This window comes from Gobius niger (assembly GCF_951799975.1).
Source record: "Gobius niger genome assembly, chromosome: 3".
In the NCBI taxonomy this organism is placed as follows: domain Eukaryota; kingdom Metazoa; phylum Chordata; class Actinopteri; order Gobiiformes; family Gobiidae; genus Gobius; species Gobius niger.
Genome location: NC_136854.1, coordinates 32,491,092 through 32,515,283, shown reverse-complemented (window position 1 = coordinate 32,515,283; position 24,192 = coordinate 32,491,092). Strand labels below are relative to the sequence as shown.

Below are 24,192 nucleotides of genomic sequence, written 5' to 3'. Positions count from 1 at the left end.
CTTCACAAAACACTTCGTACTTCGTCCCACCGTGAGCAAAGACTACATTACCCACACACCCTTGAGTCGTATGAGTGAAAAGCGCTGTGCGTAGACAACTTAATGTGACGCTCGTACACACAAACAAGCGGATCCCGGGGAGGGTGTGTGACACGCAAACATCACTGCACGGCTAAAATACAATGAACACTTGCTCTCCTGCTTCAGAGTAAAAGTAGGCTACAGTTTCGTAAAAAAGGTACTTGAGTAGGACTTGTAGCTTGAGAAAAGGCTGAGTTCTCCCCGCGGTCCTCAACCAGAGAGAGAGAGAGAGAAACTTGAGAACTAGCTATTTGCCCAATAAAGAAAAAAAACAACAACAAAAAGACAAAGACAAATGAACAAGATCACACGTGTAAACTCCCAACTCCTGTCGCCCTAAAAAATAAAAACATATAAATCGAGTCGAAGCTGTTGTCCAAAATGATAATGAAAACCCCCCTGACGTAGCCTTTAACAGAAAAGGGAGGTCTCATAAAAAACAGAGGAGTTGTGCAGTGTTGGCTAGAGACGGAGCTGCAGCATGTCGAGTTTAACAAAAAATGGATATTTATAGACCGATGTACGTGAGGATCTTCATCATTTTATTCGGTAAGTTTCATCCAGTTTTTTTGTAGGCGAGATTATCGACACGACTGGACTTTGACAGTGCGCTCCCCAAAGGCTCTTTTCTTCTCTACATGCTTGGTGAGTCTGATAACTGCGTTTTTAAATTTACCTCTCGTGGAAGACAAGTTGGTTTTGTAGTTTTATTGTTGATGTTGAAAACTCAATAGCTACTAAGTAACAATGAGGAATTCTGGAGGAAATGAGGAAAACTTTATCGTTCAGCGCACGCGCCAGTGGTGACATCCTCAGCAAAAGCAGTGAAGATGTTCTTTCAGGTTGTTTGACCTAATGATGTTGTTTATGTTTTTACAGTGTTAATATCATGCGATTCTGAAGTGAGGGTGAACCTGACCGCCGTGGTGGGATCATCTGTTACCTTTTCTGACCCTGTGAAGGAGAGAGCATTTCTTATATTTGGAGGAAAGACGATCGCTTTGATTTACAATGGTGTTTTTGAGATTGAAGAAGACATTTACTTGAACAGACTTCACTGGAGCAGCTCTGGACTCTTCACTCTCTCAGATCTACAGAAAAGTGACTCTGGAGTTTACAGCGTTGACTCTAAAAAAGGAACTGTGTTCACTAAACATTATGAACTCAAGCTGTATGGTAAGTAACATTTTAAACAATAGCTCTTGAAACAACAGGTCGAGTAATCACAAACATAATAGTGGGCTGTAAACTCTTCTTTGGGCCAAGGGGTTTTAGTAATTCTCAATGAGTTACAAGAACATTTCCAGTTGGTCACAGATCTTAATTTTGATAGTTAGCCTGAGCAGTGCTTCAATCAGCAAAACTTTGTGGAGAAACATTTTGATTCTAAAACAAGGCCAAACTGCACGTAGTTTTATTTTTTATTTTGAGATGTGACTTGTTTGAGAGTGAACTATGAAGTATGATTATATGTGTGTTGGTAATTTCTTTTAGCAGAGCTGCAAAGGTTTTTTCCTCCACACAACCTGTGCTTATAGTGTGGTATTACTGCAGACATCTCCTGGTTGCATCAAGTGGTCTTTTGCATGTGAAGCCCTGGAAAATACATGTTGCTTTTATTATGCTTTTACTCTAGGTATTTTGTGACTCCAAAAGACACTCGGAACAGTGTTTCAATGAGCACTTTGACCTTCCCTAGCACTGCTTAAAAGCCTGGCTCCAAAGTGCTTTATTCTTTCTATAAATCACTATAACCCATGTGGCAATGATGGGCTATGTGTCATATTTTTAACCACATTGATTTTTGTGCACTAAAAAGTGGAAGCCTTTTCAGCCTCTGTGGAGGCTCGTAGCAGGTCGACCCAACCCGCGAGTGCAGCCTCCCGCCTTTATGCCCTTTTAAGGAACAGGCTTCATAGGAGGAGATTTAGCAACCATGTAAATCTCATAGACCATTTGGGACCTTTACAATGAATGGGGCTGAATGGGACCTGCTAATTTCTGTTTATTAAATCTAAGGTCAGGTCAGGACACAACTCAGCAGCGATCTTTTGTCTTTTTCCTGGTAGCTGTGCAGAGCGCTCATAACGTTAAGGGACCTGTACAGACTTGTACCAGCCCTGATTTGGAAAATACATGCATGGTATTTTCGTTTCATTTTCAAGATTTTCAAGGCTGCAAACTAGGAGTGAGTGCTATATTGATTCTTGAAGATCCTTTAGAAATGCAAATATAGTTCTTGGTGTCCATCCAATCACAGAAGCTCTTCCACAGCAGGTCACTCAAATGCAGAAGAAATGTTCTCATTCATCTGTGGTCACAAACATTACTGGAGAGTCTATTTGTAAAGGGCCCAAAACAACCTTATCCGATGAGTCTCTGAATAGATGATCTTTGGTTAGTTTTCTTCCAAACAACTGTGAATCCACTATATCCACTATAGCCTCAGAATTGTCACATCTAATTTTACTGGAAACATCTGCCATCGCTCAGCAACTAATACAGTCTCTTGTATGTTTTTCCTGTTTGTTCTGTTATTTCCAGACCCGGTGTCAGCTCCAGTGGTGTCCTGTGTGAACGTGAGTACGGACAGCCTTACTCTTCAGTGCTCATTGAATCAAACAGAGCAGACCACACTGCGCTGGTTCAGAGAGGAGCGACCTGTGAACACGAGTCACTCAGGAGTGATCACTGTCCCTCGCCAGGATTATGACGACTCACAGTACAAATGTGTGGCTCAAAATCCTGCTGACAACAAGACCATTAGTGTGAATATAGCCACAGTCTGCGAAAACAAGGATACGCGATCAGGAGAGAAAGAAACAGAAACAACAATACCCCTCTGTAAGAATTTGAAACATTGAAAGAATCATTTGCTTTAGCTTGTTAATAATTTGTTTTTTGTGTTGTTAGATTATATCATTTCTGTAGCCTTGGTCCTGCTCCTCGTGTGTTTTGGGATTTTCATGAAGAAATGGTTCTCTGAAAAGCAAACACTACTTCCAACACAAGGCAAGTACTTCTACATTTTTAAATGATTGTTGGATAAACACGTCTGCAGTGAACTGAAGTGTGGGATCGTGCACAGTATCTACCAGCTCTCAGACCACAAAGGTTTACAGCATTTTAAAGTGAAGTTCATGCACCTGACGTTGTGGTGAATGAGGTTTTTGCTTCTGGACAATAGCGTCACAGGAAGCAGAGCTAACTTAAAACTTCAACCCACTCGCATGTGTTTGTCAGACTGTTACATTTAAACAGTTGCTTTTAGCTTTCAGCTTCAAGTCAAACACTCCAACCTTTATGAACATTGAAGTCTCTGGTAAAACATTTACATCCCAGTCAAAATTATTTATTATAAAATCAATTTTATTAATTGGCAGAAATGTTGTGCAGTATGGTTTTAAACTCAACATCAAAGTTTCAGTTCCAGGATGTTATGGGCAAAATGTTTGGGGGGGAAGTCCTTATCAGGCCCTAAGAATACCAACCACTAACAAACAATGACAGGAGAAAACATCGAATCCTCTTCTTTGCGGCTGAAAATAAATACATATTTTCCACAAACTTCCACCACATGATGGCGCTATAGTATTTTCTTCACTGTCTATTCATGGCTCACTGCATCACATGCTTTTGAAGTGCCTCATGTGGATGAACATGGACCCCCTCGAAAATGAGATGTTACATCTCAAGGAGTTTTCCACTAATAAACAAATAAACACTAGGTTGGTCCTTAATTCCGTTTAAATTTTCAAATGATTATTTTTTAAGCTCCAACCCCTGGATTGTGTTGGAATCGCGACAAAAACTCTCCTGATATTTCTTTTTCTAAGTTCCAACAACATTTACCTTTGCCTCATTGATCTTGAAGTTTGCTATAGAAGGCACTTGGTCAAATGGGTCTAGAAGCCTGTGTGTACAACCTTATGTACAATTCATTTACATTTGCTTACAACAACTACAAAATAGATATTGGAAGTAAAATACATTTTGTTAAGGCGAGACACTGCAGGTGAATAGGGAAAATGTTCAAATTTAAAGATATCTATTTGAAACTTTTGCTGTCGATTACTGACATCTATTTGATAAAAAAATATATATATATCAATTTTGTTGTCATTTTATGTTTTCATATAAAAATAAGGCGCAAAATGTTTTAAAATATTGTTGTTTTCTTTCTTTTCTATATTTCTTTTCATTTCATATCATATTTGCTTTATTCATTCCCAAATACAAAGCATCTGTAAGGGTTCTCCAGGGTAAAACTTAAAGGTCGATGAGGCAGGGGTAAATGTTATCCAATTGAGAAAAAGAAAATCACCAGGAGAGTTTTCTCTACTATTGCAGTGAATTCCAGAGGTTGGAGCTTATGTTTTCAAAATTTCAATTTTAAGGATCACCCTATGAACACCTATACAGTATATTTAGTTTAAAAATCCTCAATGTTGTTTAAGAGGTGAAATGTGGAGGTGTTTCGACTTTGCACAATCCCTCACTGTCAATTTGTTTTGTACTGAGAACAGAATCATTTTTTTTTTTTTAAAGGTCTCTCTAAGCCCTACTGCCTCAACTCTGTCTACATGACAGAAGCAGAGGTGTATTGAGCCATAAACAAAGCTCACAAGCTCCTCACCCACTGAGATAAAATGTCAGAGCTGTGAATCATAGGGGGTCAGTGTGGTGTGATTTGATGTTCAAAGCCAGACTAATTATCATTTCACAGAATTAAAAGACAATGCAGGGATGTGGACTTGGGTTTGTTGAGCTGGATGTGGTCAGTTCAAAATGTCAATCTCCCGAGCTGAAACGTCTCAAAATGACACTCAACAAAAATTACGACATCAAGCGTGTCTTTACCATGAGCTGGGTCGTGTTTCCTGACCTGTAACTTTGCAGGGAGCGGGACATCACCAGCTCGTTTCCATGCAGGTTTTGTGCCTTGGCTTTGACAACAGGTTGTCAAATGAAAGTTTAAATGTGCACGGTCCTCTCTTGAATGTTTTATTTTAATAAGCCACTCCAAATTGTCAATGAATGTTTATGTTTTTAGTTTTATGACTGGTTAGTTGCTCTGTGGCTCCAACAAGTGAAATGTTCCTCAGTCTGGCTTTAACTTCACTTGAACCTGCTGCTCCGGCTTTCAGATAAATATTGTAATGACAAATGTTTGTTTTATTTTTATATAGAAGCCAATTACATTTCAAAAATGTGTTTAGGCTGCTGAGGACCTGTGCAGACCAGCTCTCTGAGGTCCCCAGTCACATCTGCAATCTGAGCCTCAGCCTGGAGAAGGTCCCCGTCCTGTGAAAGACCTTCTGTGTGATTCTGGTTCCCAGAACAAAGCGCACCAAGGAACCAGCCCACTGCAGACCAGACGCCTTGACCTCCCACCTGATGAAGACCACAGTGGCTCATCCTCACCCACCACCACTCTGTGGTGAGCTCCACACCACCTGCTGTTGCGGGCGCCAGGGATTTTTTTTTCTCCCCCCAATATTAAGTATTATTTATTTTATTGTTCTTATATATTTGCCCTACAAGGCCAACATGTGCTAAAATACAGTTTTAATGCTCAACAACTTCAAATCGCGCTTCATTCCTCCTCTGCCTCTCGAGCCGCGGCGGTGCTGACGCTCCTGATCAATAAGGGCAGCTGTGCTGTCCCCGTGTTTCCCCTGTTTGAGAAGATGGTTCAGCCCATCTAAGACGCGGGAGTAAAGTAAACTGTAAATATTCGCTAACTTTAGGAACGAGCCAGTGCGACATGACTGGATTATTAAGGGGAATAGAAACAAATGAAAACGAATGGAAACGAAAGGAACCGAAAGGGCTGACGGGGCGAGGCAGTCGAGACCGTCTGGACAAAGTCAGCGATAAGAAGTCACTTTAGCAGTTCTGTTGTGTTGCGCTATAAAATGCTCTGAAAATGAGCTGTATTATTCAGACTAGGTAAGTCAGGGCTGAGCGTAGACCAGGGCCAAAGCAGTGTGAGCTGAGCTAAGGAGACAGAAGGGTGAGGAGGAGAGAGAAGTTTGAGGAGGTGCCTGGATTCTGGACACTGCATCTGTGGGAGGAGCACAAGAACATGAACAGCCCAGGATTATTGTTATTTAAGATATTTTTGACAAACCAGATGTTTTAAGTGTAGGCTATAGTACCTTTGCATTACTTATTTGTATTTGTGCTAGTCTTAAGTGCAGAGTTCTACATCTTCCTCTAAAGTCTATCTAGCTTATAATTAGGTCCACATAATTGGACATTTTATGTTGCTGTGTTAATCAATGGTCTGTTAGTGTCACTAGTTACAGAAAAATCACTTGTTTTATTTGCACCTGCCCCTCAAAATGTCTGTGCACGTCACTGGGGGGCGCTCACCCACCTGGAGAGTGCTTTGGACTTTGGAGCGTTTTCAGCACCATCCGACCGCCGCTGCTGCTGCGGGACCGGCCACAGTATGTGCGGATGTCTCTGTTTTTTTGTTTTGTATTTTTAACATATATATATAAGAAAATAGAAACTTGAAACTTATTTTTTTGCATCTATTGTTGTGCTGATGATATGCTGGGTAAACCTTGAACGAATACAGTTGTGCTTAAAAGTTTTTTTTTCACCCATAGTTAGTGGTTGTGTGAAGCCATGTATGGTGAAACAACTGTGTTATTTTTAAATCATAATGAAAAATGAAAGTACTGCTTTACCATTAGATTATATACAGAACCTTCTCCACCACTACCACAAAAGACTTCAAGCTGTCATTGATGTTAAAAGGGGCCGTACACAGTAATAGAACTGGAGTATGTACTGTAACTTTTGATCAGGATCGTTTTGGTACTTTCTTTTATATTACAATTTTAAACTGGCAAACTCAGTTGTTTCACCACAAATGGCTTCACACAACCATGAACTATGAGTAAAAAAAAAAACTGTTTGTGTTATCTTTCATATTCTTTGAATCAAAAAATCAAAAATTATGCCAGGGTATGTAAACTTTTGAGCACAACTGTATATTGAAGAAAAATAACATAAAATGTAAAATAACATCGGTGCAAAATCATGTGCAATAACCTTTGCATCGGTGGCACAGGAGCGCTGTTTCACAGCCCCGTGTCTGCGTAGGTTTCCTCCGGGTGCTCCGATGGTGGTCAGACCCGTGGCACAAATGTGTGCAGTCACGCCAGCGCTTTTGTCAGTCCCACCCAGGGGAAACTGAAGATACAAACGTAGCTTATCACCACCAAGTGTGGAGTGAATGTAAAATTGTCTCATGTAATATGTAAAATGTAATATCACACATTATGTGATATTACATTTTACATAATGTGTATAGCCTGCAATAGAGTTAGTTTGCAAATTATCATTAACCTGGGCATCAACTGCAACATTTCAAGTCTGGACCTGCACATCTTTGAACTTGTTTAATCAAGTTCAAAGACCAGTTAGGCTGGTTGTTCTCCACCAACTCAAAAAAAAAGACCATATGCTTCATATTTTTAATCATACTTTGTTATGCAGCCCAAAGTCTGAATCAGCCATAATAAACTTGGAACTAACTATTGACTTAGTGCAGTCTATAGTCTATAGTTAGTGTTTTGAAATTATAAAAATAAAGATGAGATGGTTAGATTAGACCAGACATGTTGGGCCAGCAACATCCTGCATGTTTGTGGCCGTTAAGATGTTATCGAGAAGCATTTCATGGTGTTGAGGCAGGTGGAGGTCTGTGAAGTTTGCATGTTCTCACTCTTGGGTGGGTTTCTTTCCTCCCCCGGACTCTTGGCTGAGGGTTTATGGGTAGGGTTGGGTTCAGTTAAACAATACCAGTGGCATTAGAAAAAAAGTGAAAGAACACAACATTTAATTTTGTTCATAATATTGAATACAATGGGTTGGAACATTCTGAATATGAACTCTTACTCACTATGCCGTATTTCTATCTTATCATTTTATTATGCAAATATGAAAGAAATGATTGGCACAATAAACTGCAGCTGTTCCTGCATCAACGGCTCTGTGACCCACCTTCAAAATATCACGACGATCTGTCAACCAAACAAAAACATGAAATTCAACTTATTGAAACTTAAGAACACAACATTTCATTTTGTTCATAACATTGATCATATTGAATTAAAGGGAGCATTCAGAATATGAACTCTTATTTGTCAGTTGCCTCCATCATTTTATTGCGCCAACATGGAAGCAGATATGGGCACAGTAAAACTGCAGCTCCCTCTGCATCGACGGCTTTCAAACTGATGTAGCTCCGTGACTCCCTGTCAAAACAAAAAAAAACATAAAACATGAGATTCAACTTGTGATCAAAACAATTTATCAAAGGGGATTTTAGGCAATGTTCCATGACCCACTTTAGAGTCCCGACCCACCAGTTGAGAACCGCTGCTTTACATTATTATAAGTACAATTAATATTTATTTCTCTCAAAACTAATAGTTTTCTTTTGGAGAGGTTTTGGCATAAGTGTGGCTTCCACCTCTCCCTCACATGCTACTGTTTTTTGTATATTTTTACATGTAAATGAATGGCTTAAAGAATTAAAGTGCTAAATAAATAAATAAAACAAAATGGGCGCTGTCTCAACAAACAATGGAAGAGTATCCTCGGATTGCTCATATCCTTCATCTTTCATATATTTTTATAACTACTTGAAGGAGGTACTTTGCATTTGATTTGACTGACTTTTACAGACTTCATTGTCCCCATATGGGCAATGCGTTCTTTGCATTTAATTTCCTTCAAGGGTTCCAAATATTTATAGCCAGAAGATTATTTATTGTGCCTGCTTTATGGTTTGCCATGCCAAAGTCGTGTGAGTGTGTTTTCACCAACCTGTGGGCAGTAAACTGTGGTCTGTTCATCTAAAGCAAAGAGAAAACCACTGAGACTACATCCTGCATTTCCTGCAGACATTTCAAGAACCTGCTTTGACTCATGTGTACCTGCAGTGCACACGCTCCCAGATCTACGTCTGAGTCGAGAAACCATCAGTTCGGTCCAGTTGACCTGCAGGACCAGGGAACATCTGGCTGACCCTGATGATACTTAGTAGCAAAAAAACTCATAAATATACAAGCAATGCCAAATATGCAATTAATCCTTAATTCCTCTAAACACTCGAGCCAGTCATAGAAAGACCCATGATGTTTCTGTGTATTTTCCACTGCAAAAGAAACACAGTACGTTTAGGGGGTAAACTGTAAGGCTTTGTTATTGCACTTTTGAGAGTTCTGTTTGCAGTCATTAGATTGTGTCATTGATTTTGATCATAATATTATTCATAATAATGTTAACTACTGAGTAACTGAGTAAAAGTGTATGTTTCAGTTAAAAAAGAAAAAAGGAAACAAAACGAGTAATAAATGTGAAAATCCTAACATTTCTGAAGAAAATGCCATAAGAATAATCCTTTGGCAGCCCCACCGCTTTTCAGAGCGCCCTTCACAAAGCACTTCCTACTTCGTCCCACCGTGAGCAGAGACTACATTACCCAGACACCCTTGCGTTGTATGAGTGAAGAGCGCGGTGCGTCGCTGTTGCCGCTGTAAACAACTTAATGTGAGGCTCGTCCACACAAACAAGCGGATCCCGGGGAGGGTGTGTGACACGCAAACATCACTGCTCGGTTAAAATACAATGAACACTTCTGCTCTCCTGCTTCAGAGTAAAAGTACAGTTTCGTAAAAAAGGTACTTGAGTAGGACTTGTAGCTTGAGAAAAGGCTGAGTTCTCCCCGCGGTCCTCAACCAGAGAGAGAGAGAGAGAAACTTGAAAACTAGCTATTTGCCAAAGAAAGAAAAAAACAACAACAACAACATAAAGACAAAGACAAATGAACAAGATCACACGTGTAAACTCCCAACTCCTGTCGCCCTAAAAAATAAAAACATATAAATCGACTCGAAGCTGCTGCTGCCCAAAATGATGATGAAAACCCCCCTGACGTAGCCTTTAACAGAAAAGGGAGGTCTCATAAAAAACAGAGGAGTTGTGCAGTGTTGGCAAGAGACGAAGCTGCAGCATGTCGAGTTTAACAAAAAATGGATGTTTGTAGACCGATGTACGTGAGGATCTTCATCATTTTATTCGGTAAGTTTCATCCAGTTTTATTGTAGGCGAGATTTTCGACTGGACTGGACTTTGACAGTGCGCTCCCCAAAGGCTCTTTTCTTCTCTACATGCTTGGTGAGTCTGAGCTGTGTTAATAAAATGTACTTCTCGTGGAAGACAAGTTGGTTTTGTAGTTTTATTGTTGATGTTGAAAACTCAATAGCTACTAAGTAACAATGAGGAATTCTGGAGGAAATGAGGAAAACTTTATCGTTCAGCGCACGCGCCAGTGGTGACATCCTCAGCAAAAGCAGTGAAGATGTTCTTTCAGGATGTTTTAATGATGTTGTTTGTGTTTTTACAGGGTTACTATCGTGTGATTCTGAAGTGAGGGTGAACCTGACCGCCGTCGTGGGATCATCTGTTACCTTCTCTGACCCTGTGAAGGAGAGAGCATTTCTTATATTTGGAGGAAAGACGATCGCTTCGATTTACAATGGTGTTTTTGAGATTGAAGAAGACATTTACTTGAACAGACTTCACTGGAGCAGCTCTGGACTCTTCACTCTCTCAGATCTACAGAAAAGTGACTCTGGAGTTTACAGCGTTGACTCTAAAAAAGGAACTGTGTTCACTAAATATTATGAACTCAAGCTGTATGGTAAGTAACATTTTAAACAATACTAGCTCTTGAAACAACAGGTCGAGTAATGACAAACATAATAATGGGCTGTAAACTCTTCTTTGGGCCAAGGGGTATTAGTAATTCACAATGAGTTACAAGAAAATTTCCAGTGGGTCACAGATCTTAATTTTGATAGTTAGCCTGACCAGTGCTTCAATCAGCCAAACTTTGTGGAGAAACATTTTGATGCTAAAACAAGGCCAAACTGCACGTAGTTTAAATATTGTTTTATTTTAGGATGTGTCTTGTTTGAGAGTGAACTGTGATTATATATGTGTTGGTAATTTCTTTTAGCAGAGCTGCAAAGGTTTTTTCCTCCACACAACCTGTGCTTATAGTGTGGTATTACTGCAGACATCTCCTGGTTGTATCAAGTGTTCTTTTACATGTGAAGCCCTGGAAAATACAGCTTTTATTGTTGCTTTTATAATGCTTTTACTCTAGGTATTGCTTTTTTGTCTTTATTTAGTTAGCACTTAGAAACTTGGTAATACAGGCTTGTAAAGCGCAATACAAGTCTAAACCATTATTATTGATTGACTGCGGAATTCCGCAGTCAATTATTGTTTTTCATGTTCTTTATTATTATTCCTCTTCCATCTTTTTCCCGATTTTCTCCAGCTTTCAGCATCTTCATGCTTTGTGCAATTTATGCAAGTTATGCATCAAAACGTTCCGCATGTTGAGGAGAAGGGTGCTATTACTTTTGGGACTTCTGCAATTTACGGTTTTTCCGCAATCGGCCAAAATGTCGGAGATTTTTCCCATTGACTTATAATGGGGCTGCCGCAAATCCATGCTTTTCTGCACTTTTTTCTGCATGTTATGCAATTTCTGCACTTTGTGCATGTTCAGCTTCTGCAACTTGTGGGTTTTGAAAAAAAATTGGCCTTCTGCAGTTTTCCAGTTTTTTTATACGAGAGTTTGAAATTTTTGCATTGGTGTGTATGGGGGAATCCAGCCAATGGGGAGACTCCAGGCCTTTCAGCCATTTGTGCAGCTTCTGCCAATCAAGCACTGAGGCCATTTCAACAGTTTGACCAGTTTATGGAATTTAAAAAGTTTATGCAATATTAGCAATTTATGCAAATTAACCAGTATATGCATTTTAAACCGTTTATGCAACTTAAGAGTTTATGCCATTTAGGACTTATGCAAATTGACCCATTCATGCATTTTACCACTTTATGCAGTTTATACAGTTTATGCAACATGACATTTTATGATTTTACCAGTTTATGCAAATTAGATTATGCACATTAAGCAATTTATGCAATTTGAACAGTTTATGTAATTTCTGCATTCACTTCCCGCAATTCCGCAGTCAATCGCAATGGCGCAGCCATTGCATTTCTAGTTATTATTATTATTATTATTATTAGTTACACTTTTTGACTAATCTTTGTTATTCTGATGGAAAGTAGAAAGTTTATACAACAGAGATTAATCGGCAAATATTGTTGTCTAAGGTTGTGCAGGTCCCATTTGTTTTCACACTTCAGATAGTTGATGTACTGGCCCCACAGAACCTTTCTGCTCCAGTGAGATAAACACCTCCACACAAAAAGTTACTGACACAAGGATGGGTTTAGACCTTTGTATCATGGGCGTAAGTTCGCGCGGGGACCAAGAGTTTGTTCTAGCGATTTGCGGCGACTGATTGCATACCGGCGATTGTTTGGCAATAGCGCTCTTGGCTGGCGAAATGGAAGTGGAGCCACCCAGCTTTGTGTCTCGTCTTGAAAACACTCACTGTCCATCATTTCAAGGAATAGCAGATCGTCCATTGAAGGTGCGAACTTGTAGTGTTTTTTGGTTTGGCAGAACACATTGTCTCGTGCATTACCTTTCACTTGTGTGGCACTGCTGATTGACAGCTGACCTTTGGAGTGACTGGTGTGAGTGGTGTCTGCTTTGACAGTGAAGTGACTTTCACATGGGAGGAATGGGTTGGTCTCCCATTTGTCAGTACGTGAGTCTTGACAGTGGTAACTTGTGGAGGTTTATGAGTACTACTGCCCAAGCATGCATCTCCAACTATCACCCACCCTAAGTCCAGTCTCTGAGCATATGATGCATTGTGAGGGCCATTGATTTGATTGTGCACTTTATGAACTTTGAGTATGTCCTATCCAAGCAGTAGTGGAATTTTGTTGTCCATTGATGTCCAAAGGAGGGATTTTGTGTAGCCTGGGATCCAGAATGATCACCCTCTGTATATTTTATACACGGGGTATCAGTCTGGCAAGCCCGTCCTTGTTGGCTGCTCAGCCGAGTTCGAACAGTACCGTGCAATCAGATCCGTTTATTTGCTGTGACGCTAACGGCGTCACTCTTGTGCTGCGGAAGTCCCCTCACAACAACAAGGATGGCGCTCGGGAGACCTGAAAGTATGTTCCAATCCGCAGTAAATTCTGTTTTAAATGATCAAAACCACATCGAGTCACTTAAGGACCAGCAGCTAACAGCACTGGAAGCATTTATTTAAGAAAAGATGTTTTCGCCTTGCTTCCTACTGGCTTTGGGAAGAGCTTAATATAGATGGTTTTCCATTGACGTGACACTCCCGCATAGTTCCATATGGCGCCAACTTGTGTGTCTAGGGTCTAATTGTTTTTTGTTACGGATCATTGATAATATCGTGAAGAAATAGTTCTCACACCTGTGTTTAGTGGGGCTGATCCCGACATGACGAAGAGAAAACGTCTCAATATCCCAAAAGTAATTCATCGCTAAGTATCAGAAACATAAAAACTTTCGTATGAGAGATTTAAACTATGGCCGCCGACCGCTCGTCCCGAGTGTCGTGTCTGACTTTACGGGGCAGCCTGTGCTTATTCCGCTCTGTGTCTGAGTCTGTGTCTGAGTCTCATGCCTTGGCTGATGTTCCCTGGTTTTGCCAGGGTCTGTCAGCTTTAATCTGACAGATAATAGATAAATGAGAAAAAGCGGCATCAAACAGATTTGACAACGGGGCGAGCTGCTAGCATGAAATAAAGCAAGTCTACGATGAGCTCATAGTAGACTTGTATTTTTTCATGCTGCTGTCAAAGCTGTCAAACGCAAACCAGGTACAGTTAGCAGCTAGCAGAGAAATGAGACTCGGACAAATCACGGAGGAAGCCCAGGCCGTCCCCGTAAAGTGAGACCCGGCGAGAGCGAGAGGCGGCCGGGGTGGCGAGAGCAATAGGCGGCCGGTGGAGAGTGTGAGGAGAAGGCCGGGGAGGCGAGAGCGAGAGGCGGCCGGGGAAGAGCGTGAGTCGCTCGGGGAGAGTGTGAGGAGAAGGCCAGGGAAGAGCGCGAGTCGGCCGCTGTTACTCTCTTCGTTCATCAGGAGGTAAACGCAGCACACATTGGCACTGATACACGTTATAAATACAGCCATTCCTCATTGTTTAACCGCTCACATGACTGCTGTTTGTTTGGTTCGATGGACAAGTTTAAGTGCACGCTCAGGCCTACGTGTTTTACTGTTATGATTACCGTGCATGTGTACATCACAATGATTATGTTAGCCTACCCATCACATGGCTCATTGTGAGTGAAAAAAACACATTAGCGACTACAGAACGGCCGTAGTAGACACAATTATTCATGCATTCGTGCATAAACATTGTCGAACGCCACACCAAATGGCGGCGCGGCGCAGAGAGAGGATCATGGGGACGGAAAACCATCAGTTGGCTCCACTCGTTGCGAAAAAGATGTTGCTATATAAAAATCCAGTTGTGGTCGTGGTGTCTCCTCTGCTTGCACTCATGGAGCAGCAAGTTACCGAGGCCTCGAAAGTTGGAGTAACCGCTATGCAGATCGGAGTGAATAGCGACGTGGAGATTTTCAGCGGTAAAGCGGAGTTGTTGTTAGGTAGCCCAGAAGCATGGCTGTTAAACGACAAATGGAGGCGCCTGTTGTCTAACATCAAGGACCTGGTCGGCATTGGGGTTGATGAAGTGCACCTCTCTTACAAATGGTAAGCTTTCGCATTTTACTTGTACGCAACTAAAACATCAATAATGATTTGTTATACATGCACCGGGTTGCACCCACTTACAGCATGTAATGCTGAACATTTGACTATAACTTATTCAACCTTCAAGTTAGTGTGCTAATGCTTTCCTTCTTTCTACTAGGGGCTTGGCTGAAAAAGGACAAAGCGCCTTCAGAGAGTGCTTCGCCAGACTAGGAGAACTAAGGTCCATTGTCAAAGCAGGTTGGTTTATTAGTCTTTGAATAAAATAAATTCGAAATATGTAATTATCAGAGTTGAAATACATTAATGGCTTTTCAATAACTCATTATAGCTTATAAATGTACATATGAAATTGTGTCTTACAGGGACACCTATTATGGCCCTAACAGCTTCTGCTGATGTCCAGTCAAGAGCCAGAGTGGTGAAGCAGCTTCATCTAGAAAAGGCAGTGACTGTGATTGAAAGCTGGATAGTACAGGAAGTCAAAGAAAAGGGAATTGCCATGTCTCCTGCTATTATTTACTGTCAGACTTTAAAAGATGTTGGACGAGTCTTCTGCTACCTAGAAGCTGAATTTGATGAAGATAGTTGGGTTGGCAGAGATCCCATGCACCAAGCAGAGAACATGATAATAGGCATGTTTCATAGCAAAACACTCCCACACAATAAGAGCAGAGTGCTGTCATCTTTGAGTGGAGAAGGCAACTGTAAAGTTGTAGTTGCAACTACTGCACTCGGAATGGGTTTAAATTTACCAAACATTTCTCATGTGGTTATGTATGGTGTTCCAAAGGACATGGAAGCCATTGTGCTGGAGATAGGCAGGGCAGGCAGGAATGGAAAACCGTCACATGCTGTTATTTATTTTGTCAAACAGCACACTAAGGTGGATCAAGCAGTGAAGGAGCTGCTAACTACCAAAAGACACTCTTGCATTAGGAAGGCTTTGTACAGCCATTTTGACAAACAAGCCACTGCAATTAACGGGGCCTTTCTGTGTGGAGTTTGCATGTTCTCCCCGTGTCTACGTAGGTTTCCTCCAGGTACTCCGGTTTCCCCTACCACTAAAAACATGTGCAATAGGTGAATCCTCCAGCCAGGTGATTCTGACCATCAGCCTGGCTCCACATCATGGAGATGGGTCCCCGGGCGCGGCACTGCCGTCGACCACTGCTCCTTACGGGTTGCTTCAGTGGCATCGAAGGATGGGTTAAATGCAGAGGACAAATTTCCCTACGGAGACAATAAAGTATACAAACAAACTAAATTACACCAGGTCATCAGTGTTGCACCTACTGTCACTCTGTATGCCGATGTAACACAGAAGTTGCCCAGTTTCTACTCCCGTTTATGAACTGCCCCCAAGGCCACTTCCAGAACATCTTGTTAGTAGACAGGTGACTGAAGGAGATAAGGTGCTCTTAAGGGACCTCTTGTTGCAATATCAGATAACATTACTCAAGGAAAAACATTTGTACACAAACAGAACCGCTTGCACTGGGTTTGGCTCTGAACTCATTGATGCCGTTATAGAGCACAGTGAATATATCTTTGATATACAATACATTGGCAAGCACCTACCAGTATTCAATCACACGCATATGCTATCCTACAGATTATTAATGAAGTATTTGAGGACATTGCAAATTGCCCGAGTCCTTCCGCTACAATAGCTGACAGTGTCATCTTTCCAGACATATATTACAGAGGGTATTATGATGAGCCAAACATGGACCAAGAACACACATCCGCAAGCAGCTCAGAGTCTGGAGTTGTTGCCATTGAAGGTTCAGATTAATACTGATGACACAATTCTCACTTTAAATACTGTATGTGCCATATATTTGAAGTCATGTAAATCCCTGTACTTTTGTATTTTTCTTTGAGTCTAAAAATAAATGTTTGAAGAGAAACTTTTACAGCTTTTTATTTAACACGGCACCATAAATAAACACTGTTGGAATTTAAAAAGTAAAACTATTATTTCACACAAAGACATTTATAAATAAAATAACACTACTTGTGTCTTGCAAGCACAGTCAGAGCTGTTTGTTCAGACAGCAACTTTTCTCCAGTCTTTGATTTGTGTTTGCATCCATAGGTACAGGTTTGGTTAGCATACTGTAGTCTTCCCAGCAAGTCTTTCCCAAAAGAGGGGAATGACTGGTATTCTCTCCCTGGCTGGTCGTGGAACAGTTGTCTGTCCTTGAAAATGGCCACAAGAGTTGCAATGTCTTGCTCCTCGCCTGATGTATGATGCACACCACTTGGTTTGGTGACCTTCAGCTCCCTGTCAGTGTTGTCCATCATCTCTTTGAGTATGCCAATAAATAACATTCTACATTAACATCACTAGTGTTAAGTACATTAATAGTTTTACTATTTGGTCAGTACATTTTAGAGTCTGTATGTTTACTTCTACATCACAGCATTTTAACTTGATTAAGAGCCAAAGTATTTTGAACAGTATTGTAAACATCTGTCGTATGAATTTCAGTCAGTGAAGTATTTCTTGTTTGAAACATCAAAACAATAAAGTATGAAAACATCAGTTGTTCATTCTGACAATTAACCGGTTACAATTGGTTCGGTCTTGATGTACACTTATTTTCCATCTTTTAAAGTGTCAAAAAAGAAATTGTGAAATACTTTGAGCTATTTAATCATAGGGTACATACTAAAGTAGAATTTGTATGTGCTACTTTTGCCGAGGTACATTTACACGACTGATGTTCATGCTTTAAAGGATTTCTTGAAGACACAAAAAGACAAAATAAAAAAAATTATATACCTGACAAATCCTCGAGGCCAAAGTGCTCCAGAGCTGCAGCCAGGAAAAGTGCTGCCGTGTCTTTCCTCAAAAAATGTTTGTAGGAATCGTAGGTGGCTGTGGGGCCTTGTTTAGCATTGGAACACCTGTGTACATATGGTTGCAAAATAGCATTATGATCATTCGCCTTTCAGAAAAACTCCACTGTCATCAAATTAAAATAAATGAGAATACAAGACCGTGCCAAATTCATGGTGGCAGGACTGCGAAATCATTTCATGGGGCATCCAGACAATTCATGTTGTCTTGGAAGCACTGGAAAAGACTGTACAGATAGAAAAGTAACACAGATGTAAGTACAACGTGCCGTGACAAATATTTTCATGCTTTATAAACACACCACAAAAATGCACTTGTAATTAATGTACCTCAGCACATTCATGTTTGAAAAAAGTGTTCCATGATCTTTGGACGACATCTTGTTGAAAAATATTTTGTAATGGATCTAGGGGATTAAAATGAATATCAAAGTACTACTGCAGAATATAAAGTATTTAGCAACATCACATACCTCAAGCAGATTCCTGATGGCATGCCAATCTTCAAACTTAAATGCTAAACCTTCAAGTCGTTCTTCCTCTGTAGCTCCACCTCTAAAATCCACTGAAGGTTTCTACAGTTTCCCTCAGTGAGGCGGTCACCACCTACAAAAACCTTTTCCAAGCCATGTGGTCCCCTTGGAACATATCTGAACAGAGATTATATAAAAGTGTGTAAAACATTAAAACATTTTGTTCAACAAGTATTAGAGTAAATAAATATTTTGTTAATCTTTCTGGAGATGGGTGAGTACATCTATCAAATCCCCTGTTTTTTTTTTCATTCTTGAAGAGCAGTCCAAGGGGGTACTGTAAACAGTAAGTCAAATGGTCAATGCAATACATGTTTCTGCTTTAAAACAATATTTAAATTATACATACGTCTGTGGAGCGTAATTTCATTTCTTCAGAATATTTACGTGCCATGTGATTTAACACAACCTTGGAAAGTGGCTTTAAAACATCAAGATGTTGAGTGAGAATTCTGCTGCCCAACACTATAAAGTCTCTCCTTATGTGAGCTTGGGTTTCTGATCCTGGAAGCGTGTGAGAAAGATTGTAAGTGGTAATGTCAATATCTGGCCTTACATCACTGAGGTGGCTTATTTGAATACGATCTTCAACAGCAATGTGATGTATCCAGTGGAGGGATTTATTGCTGGTGAGTGACGATTGCTGGTGAGCCTTCATGAAAAAGTCTAAATTGTCCATTGTTATTGAGAATGTGGGTGGTGGCTCTGGTTGTGTGGTAGCAGGTGGAGTGTTCATTTCTGCAGTCTCCGAGAATGGTAGCTGGCTGAAGAAGTTTCGGCTTTCAGTATTGTCATCTGTGGAAAATGTCAAATGAAGAACTTCATTAAAAAATAAACAAGTGCAAAATAAATACAAATGTTTTTTTGTTTGTTTTAAACTTATTCAAGTGGGGTAGAGTCGCACCCGACAGTGAGAGGTCCTCCATGTTGACACTTGCAATATCCACAGGGTGCCCATCTGCTTCTGAGGTCAAGTACAGTTCCGTGGAAGCTTTTAGCTCCTGCACTCTTTCACCCCAGGTGGCAGCCAACTCCTTTTGTTTGCCAATGGCACACGTGTATGATGTTGTGATCGCCATTTTGCTTAACCTTTTGAAGGCAGCTTTTTTCGCACCTCCATGATGTAGCATGCTGTTTACATAGTATGCATAGGCTGACATCCGAGGCTCTCTCCCCGTAGTGCTATACAAAGTGCAGCACATGCAGCTGGCAGACATTTGCTGCTGACTGACTGGAAAATTGACAACAAAAAAGGAGACATGTTTTCCAGGTCCACAAGGACCTTATCAAATGAAAACGACTTGAGGTCTTCTGGCAAAGTTTTGCACAGCACAAAATTGTTGCTTGGGTATGAGAGGCACTGACATTCTTCACTGATGGTAGTGAGAATCTTTGATTTTAACTCCCCATACAGTTCTTTGTGGGTTGAAATTAAGTTGGCTGCAGTTTTCCAGTTTTTATTTGTGATGTGTTGAATAATCCCAGTTTCAGATGGAGAAGAAACCTTAACAACAGTTTTGCTTGCGTACTCAGTAATAACCTGTAAAACAGAAGACAAATTTGATTGCATATGTTAATAACAAGTGTTGTGAAACTTACTATTAATGACCATTTGGTAAGAGACCCCTCTCTGATGCACAAAAGGGATGGGGGTAAGACAAGACAGGACTGTATTGACACAATGAATTACTGTGTGTGTTATACAAGAAAACGTACAAAACACAGTGTCATAAATAACTTGATGTGAAGTAAAATGGTTGTTAATAGGGATAAACAGAGCCACATTTTGTTGTCACCTGATTCACATCAAAATAAAACATAATTTTATTGCCGACTCTAAAACAGCTGCCTCAACCTTGCCGGCACCTTGATATTCACCTGCTTTAGCTAACACATCAAGCTCTGCCGCTAACTTGGCTTTTTCTACCTTAATTCCACCTTCTTTCTTTGTGAATTCAGCTCTCTTTTGGACAGCTTCTGTTTTTGCACGTGTAGTGGCAGCTGCTAATGACACTGCATACAGACAAACGCTTTTCAGGCGTCAAAAACGCGCCTAAAGCTCGTAGTTAGACGCTTGTGCTTACCTGAAGTCAGACGCTTGTCACAAATGTCACCAAGCATCAAGACGCTCTGGCCGCACGTCAGCGTGTGTTCGTAGCGCAACAACAACAGGCATCCTCGAGGCCCAAACACATTCTCAGCACAGATTCAGCCACTGAAATAAGTTTTATTGTCACTGCTTTTAATCCTGTGTGTTTAGGTAAAGAAACACTGATGTGTGTCTTTGTAAAATTCCCAGAGCTGCTGTCGCTCTGGTTCACAATGAAGCAAATCCTCCATGACTTGTTTACATCTGTGGGCCGACATAGCATCTGTCCCGGTGGCTCAGCTACAAAGTACATCACTGTTGGGGAAAGCTCCTGATTGGTCGACGCTTGCAAATTTCTCCAAAAGTTCAACATTTCCCAACTCTAGCGCATCAAAAGCTTAGCACATGTGAAAAGCTTCAAAACTCGCCGCACAGGAGGCGCGTGACTCGCTGTGGGATATTTTGACACTCCCTGAGGCGCATCCTACTTTCAATGTAAACCTGACGATTGGCAGTGTTTGGTGTGGACGCAGCTTTAAGGCTGAGGAATGGCTGTATTTCTTTGAAGCTGAAGATCCTACTATCGATGTGCTGGTATGATGTGCTTTTACGCTTCCTCGATGATGCTGCGTCTGCAGTGCTGGTCAGCGTGTGGCGATTTCAGCATGAGATGAGGAGCTTATCAACTGCGGGTGTCCCATTTTTCTGTACTGGCCTGACAGAACCTTTCTGCTCTCCAGTGAGATAATCCCCTCCACACAAAAAGTCACTGATGCCAGGATGAGTTTAGACCTTTGTATTTATATGGCAGGTGTGAAACTGTAGCAACAACAGAATGATAGTATATATGCTCAGAGATCACATGCTAGAAAAATGTTGTATGCTAATCATAGCATTGTATCTTGTAAATCAAATATAGACCATATTAATTACTAAAACTCAATACTAATACTACTAAAAACACTTACAGAGAATGCCCTTTATAAACTGTAAAGCATCAGGACAAATGGTGGGGAGCTGACATTGCTGAAATACCACTCCCTGGTGGCCAGGGGCGACTCCAAAAGACTTGCCTGGCTCTGCCATACTCTTCCCTGTCCATTCCATGCAGGGAGTTAGTCTGGTCACGGAGCAATTGGAGCAGTTTGAACGGGCGGGCCTAACGCGCACAGATTGTCAGTGAAATAAACCAATTAGCGATTAGCGGACGTGACGACAGCTGTGTCCAATTAAACAAATATGAAGTGAATATAAACTCACGCGGCTACCAATCAGGCTACCAAAAGACTAGCCTGATAAACCACACCCACCTTCTTTCTGCACGAAAGAAGGTGGGTCTGGCCACGCACGGTAAACAAGTTGTTGATTGGCGGCTAAGGCCGAGCCGAACCAATCACGACCGTCACAGAGAAATGAGAAGGCTACGTCACTCGCTGCACCTCTATGTTTTTAGTTCAATTAACGTTAACATCAGCCAAAACTAATCATTGGATGAAGTAGTCAAGGATTTTGCCTCGCGTTCTCCGCGTGAGTTTATATTCACTTCATATTTTTTAAATTGGACACAGCTGTCGTCACGTCCGCTAATCGCTAATTGGTTTATTTCACTGACGATCTGTGCGCGTTAGGCCCGCCCGTTCAAACTGCTCCAATTGCTCCGTGACCAGACTAACTCCCTGCATGGAATGGACAGGGAAGAGTATGGCAGAGCCAGGCAACCAAAAGACAGTCGGAACAATGTTTCAATGAGCACTTTGACCCTCCCTAGCACTGCTTAAAAGCCTGGCTCCAAAGAGCTTTATTCTTCCTAAAAATCACTATAACCCATGTGGCAACGCTGGGCTATGTGTCATATTTTTAACCACATTGATTTTTGTGCACTAAAAAGTGGAAGCCTTTTAAGCCTCTGTGGAGGCTCGTAGCAGGTCGACCCAACAGTGCAGGGCTTCCCGCCTTTATGCCCTTTTAAGGAACAGGCTTCATAGGAGGAGATTTAGCAACCATGTCAATTTCATAGGCCATTTGAGACCTTTGCAATGAATGGGGCTGAATGGGACCCGCTATTTTCTATTTATTAAATCTAAGGTCAGGACACAACTCAGCAGTGATGTTTTGTCTTTTTCCTGGTAGCTGTGCAGAGCGCTCATAGCGTTAAGGGGCCTGTACAGACTTGTACCAGCCCTGATTTGGAAAATACATGCATGGTATTTTCGTTTCATTTTCCAAAACAAGATTTTCCAGGCTGCAAACTAGGAGTGAGTGCTATATTGATTCTTGAAGATCCTTTCAGAAATGCAAATATAGTTAACTGGTTTTAAGCAAACATCTCAAGGGAATTACATATCCTTAGTCTTAAAATATCATGGCTTAAATTTGTGCCTTTTGTGTCTGTAAAACGTGAAATATATTAAGCTGGAGGCTTTTTGCAGTTGTGGTTCTTAACAACTTGGTGATGTGGAGATTTTCTTGATGCCATTTATTTTAATGCTGATTTATTGGATTGTGGTTTGTGCCTTCAATTTGTCTTGGATGGCCTCAATGTGTCTCACAGAACAGTCTCTGAGACCCAGTTCACACAGCAGATAATTTCTCATGCAATGTTGGTGTCCATCCAATCACAGAAGCTCTTCCACAGCAGGTCATTCACATGCAGAAGAAATGTTCTCATTCATCTGTGGTCACAAACATTACTGGAGAGTCTATTTGTAAAGGGCCCAAAACAACCTTATCAGATGAGTCTCTGAATAGATGATCTTTGGTTAGTTTTCTGCCAAACAACTGTGAATCCACGATATCCACTATAGCCTCAGAATTGTCACATCTAATTTTACTGGAAACATCTGCCATCGCTCAGCAACTAATACAGTCTCTTGTATGTTTTTCTTGTTTGTTCTGTTTTTTCTAGACCCGGTGTCAGCTCCAGTGGTGTCCTGTGTGAACGTGAGTACGGACAGCCTTACTCTTCAGTGCTCAGTGAATCAAACAGAGCAGACTACACTGCGCTGGTTCAGAGGAGAGCAGCCAGTGGACAGCAGTTATTTAGGAGTGATCACTGTCCATCGCCAGGATTATAACAACTCACAGTACAAATGTGTGGCTCAAAACCCCGCTGAAAACAAGACCACCAACGTGAATATATCCACAGTCTGCGAAAACAAGGATACGCGGTCAGGAGGGAACGAACCAGGAGCACCAATACCCCCCTGTAAGAATTTGAAACATTGAAAGAATCATTTGCTTTTGCTTGTTAATAATTTCCTTCTTGTGTTGTTAGATGTCTATATTGTCATTCCTGTAGCCTTGGTCCTGCTCCTCGGTTTTGTGATTTTCATGAAAAGGTGCTCTAAAAAGCAAACGCCACTTCCAACACAAGGCAAGTACTTCTAAATGTTTAAATCATTGTAACAATTTGTTGGATGAACAGGTCTGCAGTGAACTGAAGCGTGGGAGTGTGCACAACATATCTATATGATCTCAAACCACATGTACGTTTATAGCATTAGAAAGTGGAGTTCATGCGCCTGACGTTGTGGTGAATGAGGTTTGTGCTTCTGGACAATAGCGTGACAGGAAGCAGAGCTAACATTAACCAACATAAAAGTTCAAACCCACTCGTAGTTGGTTTCGAACTATTCAGTGTTATATTTAAATTTAAACCTTTTACCACTTTTAGTACTACTTTTAGCTTCAAGTCTAACACTCCAATCTTTATGAACATTGAAGTCTCCTCTGGTGAAGCATTTACAATCCCACACAAAGTCAGTCCTCCAGAACAATAATTAGATTTCTTCAAGACTTACATCTTTTGGGACATGCCCGACGCTCCCAGCTAGTACTGCCCAGTGATGAGTTCTGCAAAGGTAGAAAAGCAGGAGGGGTGAACAACATTCAACAGACG

General features: G+C 41.0%; 1 protein-coding gene across 1 annotated transcript; it reads left to right on the top strand.

Annotated features, from left to right (window-relative positions):
- Positions 1–534: 534 nt before the first annotated feature.
- Positions 535–23,681, top strand: LOC306961091 (uncharacterized protein; the record flags this gene model as incomplete). The annotated part of the gene is made up of 4 exons (XM_079553702.1): positions 535–630; positions 10,514–10,810; positions 23,200–23,499; positions 23,569–23,681. Exons 1-4 carry the CDS (start codon positions 582–584, stop codon positions 23,679–23,681), a joined length of 759 nt encoding a protein of 252 aa, XP_079409828.1. The 5' UTR covers positions 535–581.
- Positions 23,682–24,192: the final 511 nt, after the last annotated feature.